This window comes from Mesoplodon mirus (assembly GCF_964341445.2).
Source record: "Mesoplodon mirus genome assembly, chromosome: 14".
Classification (NCBI taxonomy): domain Eukaryota; kingdom Metazoa; phylum Chordata; class Mammalia; order Artiodactyla; family Ziphiidae; genus Mesoplodon; species Mesoplodon mirus.
This window is the reverse complement of record NC_138990.1, coordinates 1,127,436-1,142,879: the sequence shown is the minus strand read 5'-3', so window position 1 is coordinate 1,142,879 and position 15,444 is coordinate 1,127,436. Positions and strand designations below refer to the sequence as shown.

General features: G+C 48.6%; 1 protein-coding gene across 2 annotated transcripts in view; it reads left to right on the top strand.

Annotated features, from left to right (window-relative positions):
- The window catches only part of HK2 (hexokinase 2), a 61,500-nt gene that overhangs the window by 33,642 nt on the left and 12,414 nt on the right, over positions 1-15,444 (top strand). The window contains exons 3-11 of one of the 2 annotated variants that reach the window (XM_082642141.1): positions 1,633-1,781; positions 6,935-7,054; positions 7,664-7,759; positions 8,517-8,616; positions 8,941-9,124; positions 10,786-10,821; positions 11,763-11,918; positions 13,260-13,493; positions 14,594-14,898. In XM_082642141.1, the coding sequence (XP_082498267.1) occupies positions 1,633-1,781; positions 6,935-7,054; positions 7,664-7,759; positions 8,517-8,616; positions 8,941-9,124; positions 10,786-10,821; positions 11,763-11,918; positions 13,260-13,493; positions 14,594-14,898 (1,380 nt within the window). The remainder of the gene's footprint in view (positions 1-1,632; positions 1,782-6,934; positions 7,055-7,663; positions 7,760-8,516; positions 8,617-8,940; positions 9,125-10,785; positions 10,822-11,762; positions 11,919-13,259; positions 13,494-14,593; positions 14,899-15,444) is intronic. The other variant, XM_082642142.1, reaches the window with a different exon arrangement.

The window sequence follows — 15,444 nt, the reverse complement described above, 5'->3', positions numbered from 1 at the left end:
AATCCCCATGGAATGTCGGGTGAATGATGCCCACCCCAAGTTGCCCCTCTGGACTGTAGGGGCTGTGTGGGTAAGTGCCCTCAGGGAGCTGGGCAGATGTAGCTTTTCTCAGGGCCAAACAGTTATTGCTGCTGAGAGGAAGTGGGTCAGAATAAATCCTTGTTTCATTTAGTCAGAGCGCTTTCCTGACCCTCCGATCCATTCTCCCTTACTTCAGTGGCAAGTCTTCCATCAGGAAAGGGGCCGAGTGTTGACAAACATGCCAACAAGTGAATCCCCCCGGAAATAATCATGTATCCTTCAAGAAGGTGTGCGGCAGGACATTGGAAGACTGGTGGAGCGGTACTGGTTGAAGAGGCTGCTGAGGGGACGAGCCCGCCTTGTTCCCCAGCCCTTGCCTGCCCCGCTGGGCCCCAGCCCTGGCTCTGGCCTCCGAGCCTCTTCAGCACTTCCATTCTGTGCTGTACGATGGCACGTGTCCCCGTAGCTGGTATTATCGTCTGGAATCTGGATGTTTCCTGTTCTGCGCTGCTTATTTCCTGGAGAGACTGGACTGTACCTTCCTGGTGACACCTGAAGACCTTGACCCACTTGAGTCTGTGGAGGCTCCTTCTCCCGGCTCTGCCCCAGCCTTGTGGCTTGTCTGAGTGGCCTGACTCTTGTCTTATATACTCTTAAGTCAGCACCTGGGATCTTTTATTGGTGGGGGCACCTACGTGACTTATTTGCTAGGCCTCTTAACTTATAGCCAGCTGGGTCCCATCCCACTCCATCATGTGACCCTCATCCTGCCAAGACATGTTGCTGTCACTGTATGCAAACATTAAAGAATAAATTTTGTTCAGGGATCACAATTTGGCAAAAGGCCCGGGGGCCACAAGCTGGTAGCAGCGTGCTGGGTGTCCTGGGGCCATGAAGAACAAAACTGAGGCCTGGGGGACTTCCCTGGTGGCGCAGTGGTTAAGAATCTGCCTGCCAATGCAGGGGACACGGGTTTGAGCTCTGGCCCAGGGAGATCCCACATGCCACGGAGCAGCTAAGCCTGTACACCACGACTACTGAGCTTGCGCTCTAGAGCCCGAGAGCCACAACTACTGAGCCTGCACGCCTAGAGCCCATGCTCTGCAACAAGGGAAGCCACCGCAATGAGAAGCCCGCACACCGCCATGAAGAGTAGCCCCCGCTCGATGCAACTAGAGAAAGCCTGTGTGCAGCAACAAAGACCCAACATAGCCAGACATGAATGAATTAATTTTAAAAAACAAACAAAAACACCCCCCAAAAACTTGAGGCCTGCTCTCCTGGTGCAGGGCTTGATGGGCCCTGTGAGTTTGATGGGGACTTGTCTGAAAGCCCTTGGGAAATAGCTCTTGTGAGGGGGTGGGCACCCTATCAATGGATGTGAAACTGTCTGATTCTTTATGTGAATTCTGAAAGTAATATAGAAGTGTTTAGCATTAAGAAAAAGAATCAGACAATACATAAAAGTGTGTAGAAAAAAGACCCGCAGGCCACCTCATCACCCAGAGATGACCAGTGTTTATGGCAGGATTCTTGGGTTTTAAGTTTTGGTCTCTGTGAAACAGTTACACCTTGTCCTTCCCAAACTAATAGTGGTCCGTCTCTCTGCAGAACATGGAGAATTCCTGGCTCTGGACCTTGGAGGGACCAACTTCCGTGTGCTTTGGGTGAAAGTAACAGACAATGGACTCCAGAAGGTTGAGATGGAGAACCAGATCTACGCCATTCCCGAGGACATCATGCGAGGCAGTGGCACCCAGGTATGACCCGTCTCTTGCAGTGGCCACTGGGGCTCTGGGCCCCACAGGAGCGGATACTGCTCCTTCTCTGTGGTCTGGAGGGAGGAGGTCTTGACTGAGGCTCAGATTCCCTGTCCTCTCTTTGCGGGGTGGTCCCCCTCCATGCCTGGAGGCTAGGTGGGGGGCCTCCATCAGGAGACGTGCACATGGCCAGAGGGCAGGGAGTGTGTGCACAAGGCCCCAGGGTCTGGAGGTGCTTTAGTGGGAGAGCTTTTGATTTTCCATCTCATTTGAGGTGTGCTTGCAGGCACTGGTTATTGAGGAAAGCCTGCTGCCAGGAGGCTGGGCCAATATACCTGGACACCTATGGTTAGTGTCAAGTAACGTAGAGTACACCGCTGTGGTTTGACACTGCCACCTGCCACGGTGGTCATTCTGTAGCCCTCTGACTCACAGTTGTTAGCATAGCATTGCATGAAATGGAACCTGCCTCTTTGCCTTTTTGGTTATTTGCTCTCTCTTTTTTGTGCTTTCTGAAACAGAAGAGGTTTTACACATAGGAATGGGAGCCTGTTGAGAAAACACTAAAATCCAGCTTCTGGGAGTCTGTTCTACCTGGCACTGCAGTGGGCTCCGCGTGCTTCCACTCTGACCCCAAATCATGCTTACTCATCCCCATATCTCTGTGACCTCTAGAGTCACATTTTGTACTCAGCACATACAATAAAAAGAGTGGATGGAGAAGAAATGTGAAATCCAAGTAAGAGTCGTCTCAGTAATAGCTAGAAGAGAACGAGCAAGGATGGCGTTGCTGTCATGATAGTGTCCAAACATGTGTTGAGCATCTACTGGACCCTGGGCCACTGATCCTTGCTGGGAATCAAAGTCCTGGTCCTCCCCCTCCAGGGCTTCAAGTCCAACTGGACCACCAAGACACACATATCAGCCCACAGAAAGTAATACATGTTGCGTTGAAGTGGCTGAGCAACCGTCAGGAGGAAGAGCTGACAGGAGTCAGGCTGAGTGAAAGCGCTTTGTATAGATTTCCTAATTTTACCCTCACACTAGCCCTAAGGCTGGGTTCTCCTACTATCTCCATTTTCTAGATGTGGAATTGGGCTTTGAAAGATTGAGTGACTTGGCCTTGGATTACAGGGGTGGGAGGGGCCAGAGGCTAGACACAAAGTCAGACCCATATGACAGGAGTCTGTGTTTGTCCAACTCCAGGAGGCTCCACTGTTTAGGCCACATTATGTAGTCCATGGGTGCTTCCTGGAACTAGGCAACATGGTGGTCCAGGGTCCCTACTACCTGCCCCTGCTTCCAGAGTAGGGAGCACTCTCCAAAGGGGCTGGTGCTCATGCAGATGTGAGATCCTGCAGGGCAGGCCCTCTGGGGCTCTCCCTCTCAAGAGTTCTCCCAGGAGAGCCTTCCTACAGAGGAGGCACTCATTGCTACCACACCGGAAGTATCTGGCTTGTTGGTGGGTGATGGCCACAGGTCCAGCCACTGTTCTCTGCTCTTGGGTGTCCCCTTTCACCTGCTCTAGAAAAGCTTCCTTGGGATGTTCTTTCTACTCCTACTACAGCTGCTCTCAGTCCATGGAGAGGAATCACCAAAGACATTCATAGCTCTAGGGATCACTCTTGAGTGCTGGCTATTCCTGCTGTATTTTATTATACCTAATATGTACTCAATAAAAGAGTGAATGGAGAAAATGAAATCTAAGTAAGATGCTCTTCCTGCATGGTCATCTCTTGAGCCTTAGAGCTTGGAGGAGGTGGAACCTTCTCACTTCCAGTGCACTGTTCTTCCCACCACAGCAGGCCACCTGGGAAAGGAATTTTGGACCATGAATAGGACATATGGGGGAGATATTTTTAGACCCTTTTATGTCCTTGGGGGTGGCCCTGAGGGTAAACCCGTTTTCCTTGTTTTAATGCTGGTGTTGGACATGGGAGGCTGAGTCTCTGGGACAGTGGGATTTGAGCTGCACTGAGGTTGTCACGTGGCTCCGGTATACTGAAACAAAATGTGTTAGTCTAAAAGAATCTATGAGACCCATCTGGAAGAAACTATGAATCTACTGTGATATTAAGAATCCTTCAAATAAATGGAAAAACTGCTATATAAAAATGAAACAAAGAAAACTAGAAAATATAGGTGCTTATTCCATCCTAAGAAAGAGAAAGAATGCTATTGTCCTAAAAGCAGCAGAAAACATTTGGTAAAAAGATTGGAAGGAAATTCATTGTTGCTATTTTAGGGGTGGAATTACTGATGCTTTTTTTCCTATCTTTTCCTTTTTCTTTCTTTTTTAAAATATTAGGTATCAATCTTTTAATTAACTATAGGAAAACAAATGGATTTAAAAAATAAAATTTAGTTTAAACCGAGACCAAATCACCAAACTCAAAACTTGCAAAAGTTTTTGAAGATCTATGAACCTGGGCAGTGTGGGTCCCTGGGCAGAGTCTGTCTTCTGCCACATGAACTTCCACATGAGAGCAGTGAATTACAAATGGTAATAGCAGCCACTTTAGATTTTTTAAGGTGTTTCCTGCGGGAAAGGGAGTGAACAGATTCTCAGACCAATAAGGAAGAGGAAACCTTTCTACTTTCATAAAATGATGCTCTTTGAGCCTTTTTTATGGCAGGAAGGTGTTAGCTGTTTCTCCCAGTATCTTATCCTTAGATCATCAGCTAACTGAAAAGGATATAGTCTTCCTTTAAAGGAAGCAGATAGTTTCCTTTTACCCTCTTTTAAAGAGCTGTAGGTTCTTCTAACTCAGAACTGTCCAATAGAACTGTTTACGGTGGTGGAACCATTTGATATCTGCCCTGTCTAGTGAGGCAGCCACTAGCTACGTGTCGTATTGAGCACTTGAAATATGGCTAGTGTGACTGAGGAAGGGACTTTTTAATTTTTAAAAATTCTAATTAATTGAAATAGCCACAGATAGCTAGTGGCTACTGTATTGGGCAACACATTATTTAATGCCTCTTCACTGTCTCTCTCTCTTTTTTTTTTTTTCTGCCTCCCCCTGTTGGTAGTGCAATTGGAAAGAGAGCAGTGATCAGGGCTGGTTGAGGGGAAACCATTTTACTTTTTCCAACCCCTCCCCCCATCTCTGTTGATTGGCCTTATCTCTTTGAACAGCTTCTTCAACTTCCTTTTTTTGGATAAAAACTATTGTACTAAAGATCATTTTGACTAGAGCACCAGGAAGAAGGTGCTGGGAATTTGTTTAACCCTCTTGTAAACTTTGTCTCTGATCAAATTCCCAACAGAACAGAACTTGCTGAGTATCTGTCTAGAAACCCTATTTCCACATTAAAATACTTGATCTCTGCTCAAGGGAGTTGGCACTTTGCATTGGGGATCCTCTTAGTGAGTGAGCCCTGTCATTGCCCAGTGTTTGCTCTTGAGAATGTTTTGGTTTGGAAATTGAGAGTTTCAGCATCAGCTGAGGTTAATTTTGCACATGATCAGACAGAGAGACAGGATCGATGTGGGAAGTTCAGTTAGAGCTGGTCCCCTTCTAGGAGGGGCTTGTCTTGTCTTCCTAGCCTCTTACTGAGCATACCCCAGACATCTGGGGAGCCAGTGCATCTCTCAGTCTACCCTGCCACCCCAAGCCTCTCAGTCCTTTATAAATGCAAACACTTTTGTGGTTTAGTGCAGTGGTTCTCAAACCACTGCTTCAGGATCACCTGGAGCTCTACCACACCTTCTGATTCAGCAGGTTTAGGTTTGGGCCCTAGAATTTGCATTTGCATTTGTAACATGATGGTGTGCTGCTGTGGACCACACTTTGGGGACCCCAGGTTTAGTGGAATCTTCCTTGCTCCTGCCTGGAGAAGGAAAGGAATATTGTCCACTTTCACCTCCCTTGGCCTTTAGATTTTACCATCTGGTCAACATGGCCCTTGGAATCTGCTCAGTCTCTCTCTCTCTCTCTTTTTTTAACATCTTTATTGGAGTATAATTACTTTACAATGGTGTGTTTGTTTCTGCTGTATAACAAGGTGAATCAGCTATACACATACATATATCCCCATATCTCCTTCCTTTTGTGTCTCCCTCGCACCCTCCCTATCCCACCCCTCTAGGTGGTCTCAAAGCACTGAGCTGATCTCCCTGTGCTATGCGGCTGCTTCCCACTAGCTATCTATTTTACTTTTGGTAGTATATTTAAGTCCATGTCACTGTCTTACTTTGTCCCAGCTTACCCTTCCCCCTCCCCGTGTCCTCAAGTCCATTCTCTATGTCTGCTCCTCAGTCTTTTTGACCTTTGCTTACTTTTTGCACCAGAATGTTCCTGGCCTCAGTCTCTGGAATGGTCACCAATTTCTCTTTGGGGATGTTGAGTGGGCAAAAAGGAAGCCATGGGGCTGCGAGCTTTGGGGCAGATTGAAAGTCTGGATGATTTCTTAGGCTTAGGATTTTTCCTAGGGACCTTGGGCCCTCCTTAGAATAGTGACGCTTGTGAGGCTGCCCACCCATAAAACCCTATTTAATCTTCAGGGCTGTTTGCGGACTCACTTGGGTGTTCCATACTGAAGTTAGAAAACAAAACTAACTTCTCGGAATTGCCCCCAGGAAATTGGTTTTCTAGAGCGGAGGAAAAATATAACAGTTATTTATTTTTGTTAAGTTCATTTATAGAATGCTAACAGAGAATGTCCCATCCCCTCCCCCAATCACAAGAGACAGGGATGCTAAAATACTTCTTGGCAGTGAGATGGGCTGCCCTTTCTGGTAAGACAGTCAGCTGTGCATCCACGTCAAGCGAGGCTCTGACAGAGCCACCAAAGGATATTCCGTCCAGGGCTCGTGATGCCTTTCTGATTAGCTTTGGCCATGATTTCCCCTGCCTAATGCAGTTATTTTGACAGTGGTTTGGATAAATGGTTTAAGTGGAAGACAATATTTAATAATCACGAACTAGTGTTAAGTCCTTATATGTATTGACTCATTTAATTCTTTTGGTAACTCATGGGCAGGTACAATTATCACCCCCATTTTATAGATGAACAAATTAAAACTTCAGAGGGGATACATATCTTGCACGCATTCAGCTAAGCTGTTCCTTTCTGAGCCCAAAGTCCATGCTCTTAATCTCTATGCTATTCTGCCTCCCTGCTCATCTTCCTGTGTTGTGTGCCCTTAGCTGTTTGACCACATTGCTGAATGCCTGGCCAACTTCATGGATAAGCTACAAATCAAAGACAAGAAGCTCCCTTTGGGTTTTACCTTCTCATTCCCCTGTCTCCAAACAAAACTAGACGAGGTAAGATGAGTTCTTCAGACACTTTTGTTGCTTCCTTCTTTGGACTGGGAGGACTGGGAAGAACTCTGAGCCACCTGCTACCTTTACAATGGAGGTTGTAAAGGAGGTTGCTCTGATGGATCGAGTGGACAGTGTTTGAGTATTGGGAGTTCTGTCCTTCTGGGAGAGTTTGTGTAAGTATGTGTGAGAGTGATGGTAAAGGGGTATCGGAGAAAAGGGGTCTTTATCACTGTCAGATGGCAATTTGCAGGACCATATACATTGCACATTATCCTTATTCCTCTTAGGGAAACAGGAGTGAGAAAGTAGTCTGGGACTCCTTTGTTCTAAAGTGTTATGACAGACATCATTGAAAGCTAATGACGTTAGGATACAAGTGTCTTATTTTGGCATTTCTACAACCTGCTCTTTCCACTTCTTGGGGGCAATAAATCATTTAGTCTCCTTTCTTGGTCATTGACAGAGTTTCTCCTTCCTAGACTAGTCAGGAAGAAATATACAAATTCAGTCATGACTTTAGTTTAGTTTAGCCCCATGGAAGAGGTCTCCTAATGATGAGGAGTGTGGTTGAGTTTTGTGGCGAATCAATATTCCTTGGTCCTTTTCCAGAGTTTCCTGGTCTCATGGACCAAGGGGTTCAAGTCCAGTGGTGTGGAAGGGAAAGATGTGGTTACTCTGATCCGGAAAGCCATCCAGAGGAGAGGGGTGAGTAGGGCAGAGACGGGGAGGCAGGAGCTTGGGGTCTGGAGGCTCTTTACATTCTTTTGGGTCCACGCTGAAGTCTTTCCCTGTCGGTCCTCAAATCAGCATGAGAATATTTTGTGATTCTTAATGAGAAGTTTTCTTTTCTTCTTCTCTGCTATGTTACTCAATAATCTTTGTTTTTTTATAAGTTTAAGGTGTGCTGCATAATGACATACCTATATTGAGAGATAGTTAACACGCCAGTGATCTTATATATGATCAAATGCCTTTGGGGTCTTCATATTAGCATGATGGACAACTAATCTTAGTCTTGGTACAAGAAAAAAGCCTTTAGTTCTTAATCTGAAGAAGACTCGAATATCATTTTCAAATGAGAAAGTTGGGATGATATTGATATCAGGGTAGAACAAGATAGCGAAAGGACATGATAAAGGTCTTGTCACAGAAGGACAAGACCTTCCGGGAGGGACGGAGAGAAAGAAAAGAAAAAAGAGAATGAGAAGAAAATGATAAGACGGGCTCTTCTCAGTGCAGTGATGGCTGTGAACTAGACCGCAGGGCTGCGGTCAGCGAAGTCCTCCAAGATGAGGACCAGCAGGGTGGGGAGTGAGATGCTGCTGTTAGACTGGATCTGGACCCAGTTTCCAGCTCTAGCCTTGCACTTGAGCTGTGTGTCTTACTGCTCTTTCTCTTCATCTTCACATCTGTAACCTTTCTGTAACAGTGAAAGTCAGAAGCCCCCCTTTTATCCCTGCAGGACTTTGATATTGACATTGTGGCAGTGGTGAATGACACAGTTGGGACCATGATGACCTGTGGTTATGACGACCAGAACTGCGAGATTGGTCTCATTGTGGGTGTGTGAGCACTGGGTGTGAGAAGCAGTGCTGGCTGATGGATTGCGGGGGTGGGCTGCAAAGAGAGGAGGGGTCCATGGCCTGGATGTTCCTTTGTATTGAATACTTCATATTGGAAGATAATGGTGCGGTCACTTTGGAGGGCTGAGCCAGGACTTGTGGAGTTGTGGGTGGTAGTGGGTTGGACCATGTTGGGACGTTGGGAGTCTGCACCGAGGAATCCCAGCCACCCTGGGTGGTCTCAGGACGGAGGTTTAGGAGGGATGTGGGGTTTGGGGGGAGGATGGTGCGGGTGGGTGCTGAGCAGTCCCTTGTTTTGTCCAGGCACGGGCAGCAATGCTTGCTACATGGAAGAGATGCGCCACATCGACATGGTGGAGGGCGACGAGGGACGTATGTGTATCAACATGGAGTGGGGAGCCTTCGGGGATGATGGCGCGCTCGATGACATCCGCACGGAGTTCGACCAGGAGATCGACATGGGCTCTCTGAACCCCGGGAAGCAACTGTAAGCAGCCACCCTGTGTGCGGTGGGCTCAGGGGGTGGGCTCCAGAGCTGAGGTGGGGGCTGGCCAGGGCCGGGGGTGGTTCTCATTTTTACTTTACAACCTTAGAGCCCCCAAAAGTTGCCAAGACACCCACTGCTTTATGGGAATGCTGTGCTTCCTAATACATTGTGACTATCAGTTGCTGAGAGATCTCTAAAAAAGATAGAGCAAGCGGACAAAACAGATTGTGGGTAATGATGTGACTGGGTGTCTCAGAGCAGTCATTTTAGAAGGTCGTATTCTTCGTATTCCAAGTGTGCAGCCCGCTCTTTCTTTCCACCTTCAGTCTGTAAGCTGTCCATAGAAACAGTTTGTGCACCACGTAAGGAAAGCCATGTTGAGATGGCAAAGAGTAGGGATCTGAAAGCTCCTTTTGTAGTTCCCAGCTCTGTCACTGCCCAGGGGATGAAGCTGTGAGAGTTGGCTCCTAATTACTGGCTGAGGTTCTGACTCAGACCCCTGCAGCGTTGCCTATTATGAGCTAGGCTGGGTCGCAGCAGTCCCAGGGCATCCCGCTCCAGCCGTAGCCAGACCCAAGGCCTGTAGAAAAGTTGGTTAAGGAGCCCATTTGGCCACCTTCCCTGGACCTGTGGTCCAGCCAGGATCCTGGAGTGGACTGGAGGAGGGGCTCTAGCATTTTGGACCCCTGAAGTCTCTCCAACCTGGTCAGACTTGGTTTTTAGTTACTTTTTTTTTTTTGCGGTACGTGGGCCTCTCACTGTTGTGGCCTCACTCGTTGCGGAGCACAGGCTCCAGACGCGCAGGCTCAGCAGCCATGGCTCACGGGCCCAGCCTCTCCGCGGCATGTGGGATCTTCCCGGACCGGGGCACGAACCCGTGTCCCCTGCATCGGCAGGCGGACTCCCAACCACTGCGCCACCAGGGAAGCCCTTTTGTTACTTTTGATTCTTACAAAACATTATTTCACTCTCACAAACATTTGCCCAACGTCCTTATTAAAGATCTTGAAACAGGGATTGCTGCAAGCTCTGAAGGCAGTTACAAAACGTTTTGAGCAATCAGGCCGTCTCTGGTCTTTTTTCGAGGCTTGCGGGATCTTAGTTCCCCAACCAGGGACTGAACAGGGCCCTGGGCAGTGAAAGCGTGGAGTCCTAACAGCTGGACCACCAGGGAATTCCCATGCCCACTCTGGTCTTACTGGTTTTGTGACTGTTGTAGGAAATCTTCTAGTACCAACCCCTGCTTGGAGAGGAAAATCTAACCCTATAAACCAGCTTTATAAAAGAGAGTCCTTTTCTTTACAGGGGGAGTCCTTGCTTCCTCAAAGCACAGTTTATTTAAGTCACAAGCTTCTCTCACATGTTGAAACATGAGTCCATTTCATAGACTGGCTGTGTCTGCCATGGCTGGTGAGAAATCCATGGACTGAAAAAACTGCTCAAAAAGAAAAAAAAAAGTGCTGAGAGGACATGTACCAACGTGTCAGCTGTCCCTGAAGTTATTACTGGGCTTGAGGAGGAACTTTTTTTCACTCTTTATATGTTTCTAAATAAATATTTTCCAAACATTGACTGAAACAAAGTGTTTTTAAAAACTGAAATAAAAACTTTTACCACTCACACTTCAGAGCCCCACTGGCCCCCTCCCCTATCTGTCGTAGAACCAGCTGTTTTGGAGAAGGCTCAGAAGCAGACCTGTGAGTTCCTTACTGTTGAAGCTGGGCTACCTCTCAGGCAGCGTGCCTGTGCTGGTGCTTAAACATTTTAAACATACCTTCTGCTCAGGCAGTTTTGCCAGCTCTCCACTTAGCTCCGGTTCTGCCATACCTGGCTTTGGGTCTTGAGCAAGTCACTTCCCGAGGGCCCGGCTTCCTCTCTTTAGTTTGCACCAGGTGACGTTGGAATCCCATCCACACCCCTGCTCTGGGCCTCCTCTGAAGGTCTGCGTAGATTAGTGCCCCAAGGCCCTGCCCTGCACGCCTCCTCTCTCTAGGACCTAGATCCTTTCTAAGATACCAAGAAAGGGCCTTTTTTGCTAGAAAGAATTGTAAGGGCTTGGTTTCTCCTGTCACATATCTAAGCCAGAAAGACGATCTTGTAAAGAAAACAGTGTCACCTAGTGTTGAAAAATAAATTACCCAACTGCCCTCTCAGCTATCCTGTCACCTTCCTCCTCGGAAACTTCCAACATGGCTCACTCCCAGATTCCCAAGACCACCTGGCACTTGGTCCCCCTTCTCACCTGTCCCAATCTGTCCTTCTACTCTTGTCTCATCATCCTCCCCACCCCAGGTTGTTTTCACAGTTTTCTCAGGAATCCAAAAATGGCCTGCAAGGGGAGGGACAGTGTGAGGTGATGAGCTGCTGGCCCTGTGCCCCCAATTTAATCAGACTGACCTTTTTTTTCCTCTTGTAAATCAATATTGAGGTTCTACATAAGATTTCATTTTAAAAGAGCGTTTCCTTGCCAGAGAAGGAAATGCCATCACTTCTCTACACCTCTCACTCCTAGTCAGTGCCGCATAAGTTAGCGCTTTGTCCTGCATCAGCCCCACGTGTGTGCATGCTGCTTCCACAAGGAGGTTGCGAGTTCACTGGCAGCAGAGACTTAATTTTTTTGGTGTGTCCCTCCCGGCAGATTTGAGAAGATGATCAGTGGAATGTACATGGGGGAGCTGGTGAGGCTTATCCTAGTGAAGATGGCCAAGGAGGAGCTGCTTTTTGGGGGGAAGCTCAGCCCTGAACTCCTCGCCACGGGCCACTTTGAGACCAAAGATGTTTCAGATATTGAAGGGTAAGCTTCGGGTCCTTCTCTGTTCACTGGGACCCCAGAAGGGTGGACAGGTGGCTGGGGCATGAGGAAGACACATGGGCCCTTGATCCTTCAAATGTGGATGGCAGGAGGGTCTCCCCCAGTGTGAGGCCTGGGCCTCACATGGCAGGCCTGTGGCTTGATGTCACCGGCCAGAGAGTCTCCACTCTTGTCTGTCTTGAGCGTGCCGACTACTGAAGTAACTCATGGTGCTGGGGACAGCTGTCCCCCATGCAGGGACTCGTGCTTTTGCACTCGTGTTCCTGCCTGGCCCAGGGACCTAAGCTTAATGCTGGGGGCTCCCTGTGGGTCCTTTAACGACTCACTTGCATCTACTTCCTTTCCCTTCTCCTGAAGCTCTGACATTTCATTCCCTGTTGGTGATTTTCAAAAAGGGCTCTGTCCTGACCCTGCTTCATAACAGAAAAATAGGTCCTTGGATGGCCCCGAGATTGACCCCTTTATTTCCAAAAGTTAGGGCTGAGGCCTACCTATGTCTTCACAGAGCGGCAGGCGTGGGAGTGAGGATGGCCTGAGTTTTGTTTCCAGTTAACAGCATCCAAAGGGCTGGGTCTGGTTTCCTGTCCTTGAGACTTCCACTTGTCGCTGGATGAGGCCTTGTCTCAGGCACCAGATGGTGGGGAGGAGGTGATTTTGGTGCTAAAGAGAGCAGTGAGACAGTTCAAATGACTTTGTTTTAAGTGGAATTCTTGAAGGAACGGTACCTACTTGTTAAAGTTGGAGGGGATGACAGTACTCATATTTGTGTGGCTCTTAGTTCCCCTAAGAAGAGAGCTAATCTCATAGCATCAACCCTTTATCGCCATCTTTAGACGCAAGGTAAAGCAGCGCTGACTCCATTGTGAAGTGCAATAGACTCTGACTGCCTTATAGAGAGAAAATAGGATGGGCTCCACAGCTGGGCTCCTGTGGTCAGCGGGACACCATTCCCACTAACCTGAGGAAGGCAAACTCACACACACACAACTTGGTGCATAAAAGCCCCAAGGCCAGGGCCGTGTCCTCCCATAGGATGTGCGTGAGAAAAATCAGTTGTTCTCGTTGGGGGAAAAATGGGCACCTGAAATACTCTGTGTGTGCGTGAGTGTGTGTGTGTGTGTGTGTGTGTGTGTGTGTGTGTTCCTCTCCTCCTTATTCACTGCTCCCCGCCCCCCCATAGGTAGACAGAGCAGTGAGGTGGGTGTCTGCCCTCCCTGGGACATAGTGTTTGCTGGAGCCGAGGGCTTTCTTTGTCGGCCCACATACCCCGCCCACTGGCCACAGTGAGTGGACCCCTGCCCACACGCTGTTTCTGTTTCCCAGGGAGAAGGATGGCATCCGGAAGGCCCGTGAGATCCTGGTGCGGCTGGGCCTGGACCCGACACAGCAGGACTGTGTGGCCACTCACCGGGTCTGCCAGATCGTGTCCACACGCTCAGCCAGCCTGTGCGCGGCTACGCTGGCAGCCGTCCTGCGGCGCATCAAGGAGAACAAGGGCGAGGAGCGGCTGCGCTCCACCATCGGGGTGGACGGTTCTGTCTACAAGAAGCATCCCCAGTAAGCGAGCATTCGGGGCCTCTGAGAGGCCTGACTCCACGGGAACCCTGTTTGGCACTGTGGGGTGGTGGAGATGGACCACAGAGTTGAGGTTCTTTGTAGAATAAAAGCTCCCAGTGGGGCAAGCGGGAGCTGGGAGTGTGTTTTCCTTGGCGTGGGTGGAGGCTATTTCTGAAGTCTGCCAACTAGGGCTTTACTCAGAGCTCTCCTGGCTTCTAGGGGCTCTTTTTCTGCACCCTCTTATTTCCAGCTTCTCTGGCTCACCTGGGTATTGATTTGATCCTGACCTGCCCTCCGTGTTTTGATCCCTTGGTCATAAGTGCAGAAATACTCAAATTTCAGTTGGGACCTGAAGGATTTCTCTCAATTGTGCCCGCTTACTATCCCATCATTTTCACCTAATATGAGTGCCAGGTCAATGGGCCTTCATTAAGTGAAGGTAGATGTGGAAGGTCTCAGCTATTCCATTCCCTGGGCTCCTCGTCCAAAGCTCCAAAACTTTAAACTGCACACGAATTACTTGGGGATCTTGTTAAGAGGCAGATTCTGATTCAGAAGGTCTGTGTTCAGCCTGAGATCCTGTATCTCTAACAGCCCCCAGCGATGCTGGTGGCCTATATGCCACGCTTGGAGTAGGCCCTGGAGACCATGGCTCCAAGCAGCCACCACACAAGAATTTCTTGCTGGACACACCTATGATCTTTAGCTGTTCAGACACCTCTAGGATTGTTGGCAGAAATGGGCCAAAGAGAAGCCAAAGTCCAGGAGAGCATTTTGACTTTTTTATTTTTTGGGTCTTTCATAAGCAGCATCTAATGAAATGAAGGATGAAGCATGAATAGTAGTTGGTGTCAGAATCACCTGAGGCTGATAAGTTGGGCAAAGGAACTGTGGCCTAGGGGAAGGGGGTCTTCTGTGAGTGCGTGCAGGTGACACTGGCTTCCCAGAAGGCCACCTGAGCTTTTATACAGTGACCCTTAACTTGGGAGAGAGTAGGGGGAGGATGTGGGGTGTCATTTGGGTGAGCTACTACCCCAGCCATGTGTACCATTTACTCTAACTGCGGACACCCACCTCTTACCCCACGTCTGTGACTGCAGTTTCGCCAAGCGTCTTCACAAGACCGTGCGGCGCCTGGTGCCCGACTGCGACATCCGCTTCCTCCGCTCTGAGGACGGCAGTGGCAAGGGGGCAGCCATGGTGACAGCCGTGGCCTACCGGCTGGCCGATCAACACCGAGCCCGCCAGCAGACCCTGGAGCCTCTGAAGCTGGGCCGTGAGCAGCTGCTGGAGGTCAAGAGGAGGATGAAGGTAGAAATGGAGCGAGGTCTGAGCAAGGAGACTCACACCACTGCCCCCGTCAAGATGCTGCCCACCTACGTGTGTGCCACCCCTGATGGCACAGGTATGCGGCAGGGCTGCCACCCAGCTCACCACAGGCTTCAATCGCTGTGGGAGGACTCCCTTAGCCTTAGCATTGGGTGTTCAGGCCAGACTGTTGACCATGTTTCTTCAGCTATAGTACTGGGAAATTCTAGTGTTCAGTGGTCTCAGCCAAGGCATTCCTCTGCTAAAACTGAATGGTGATAATAGTGAATACTTAATGAATGCTTACTATGTGTCAAATGCTCCTCTAGGCATTCTACACATATTAGTTCATTTAATTTTTAACTGTTAACAGAGATTAGCAGTTAATTTTGTTTGTTAATAAGCTATTCCGTTTTGCACAAAACCTAGGCACAGAGAAATTAAGAAACCTGCCCAACTTCACACAGCTCGAAAAATGGCAGAGCTGGGATTCAAATCAGGAATTTTGGTCCCAGGGCTAGCTCTTATAAGGCCAGGGGTTGGCAAACTGAGGTCCATGGGCTAAATATGACCCACTGCCTATTTCTGTAAATAAAGTTCTATTAGTACACAGCCATGCCCATTTGCCTACATGCTGTTTATG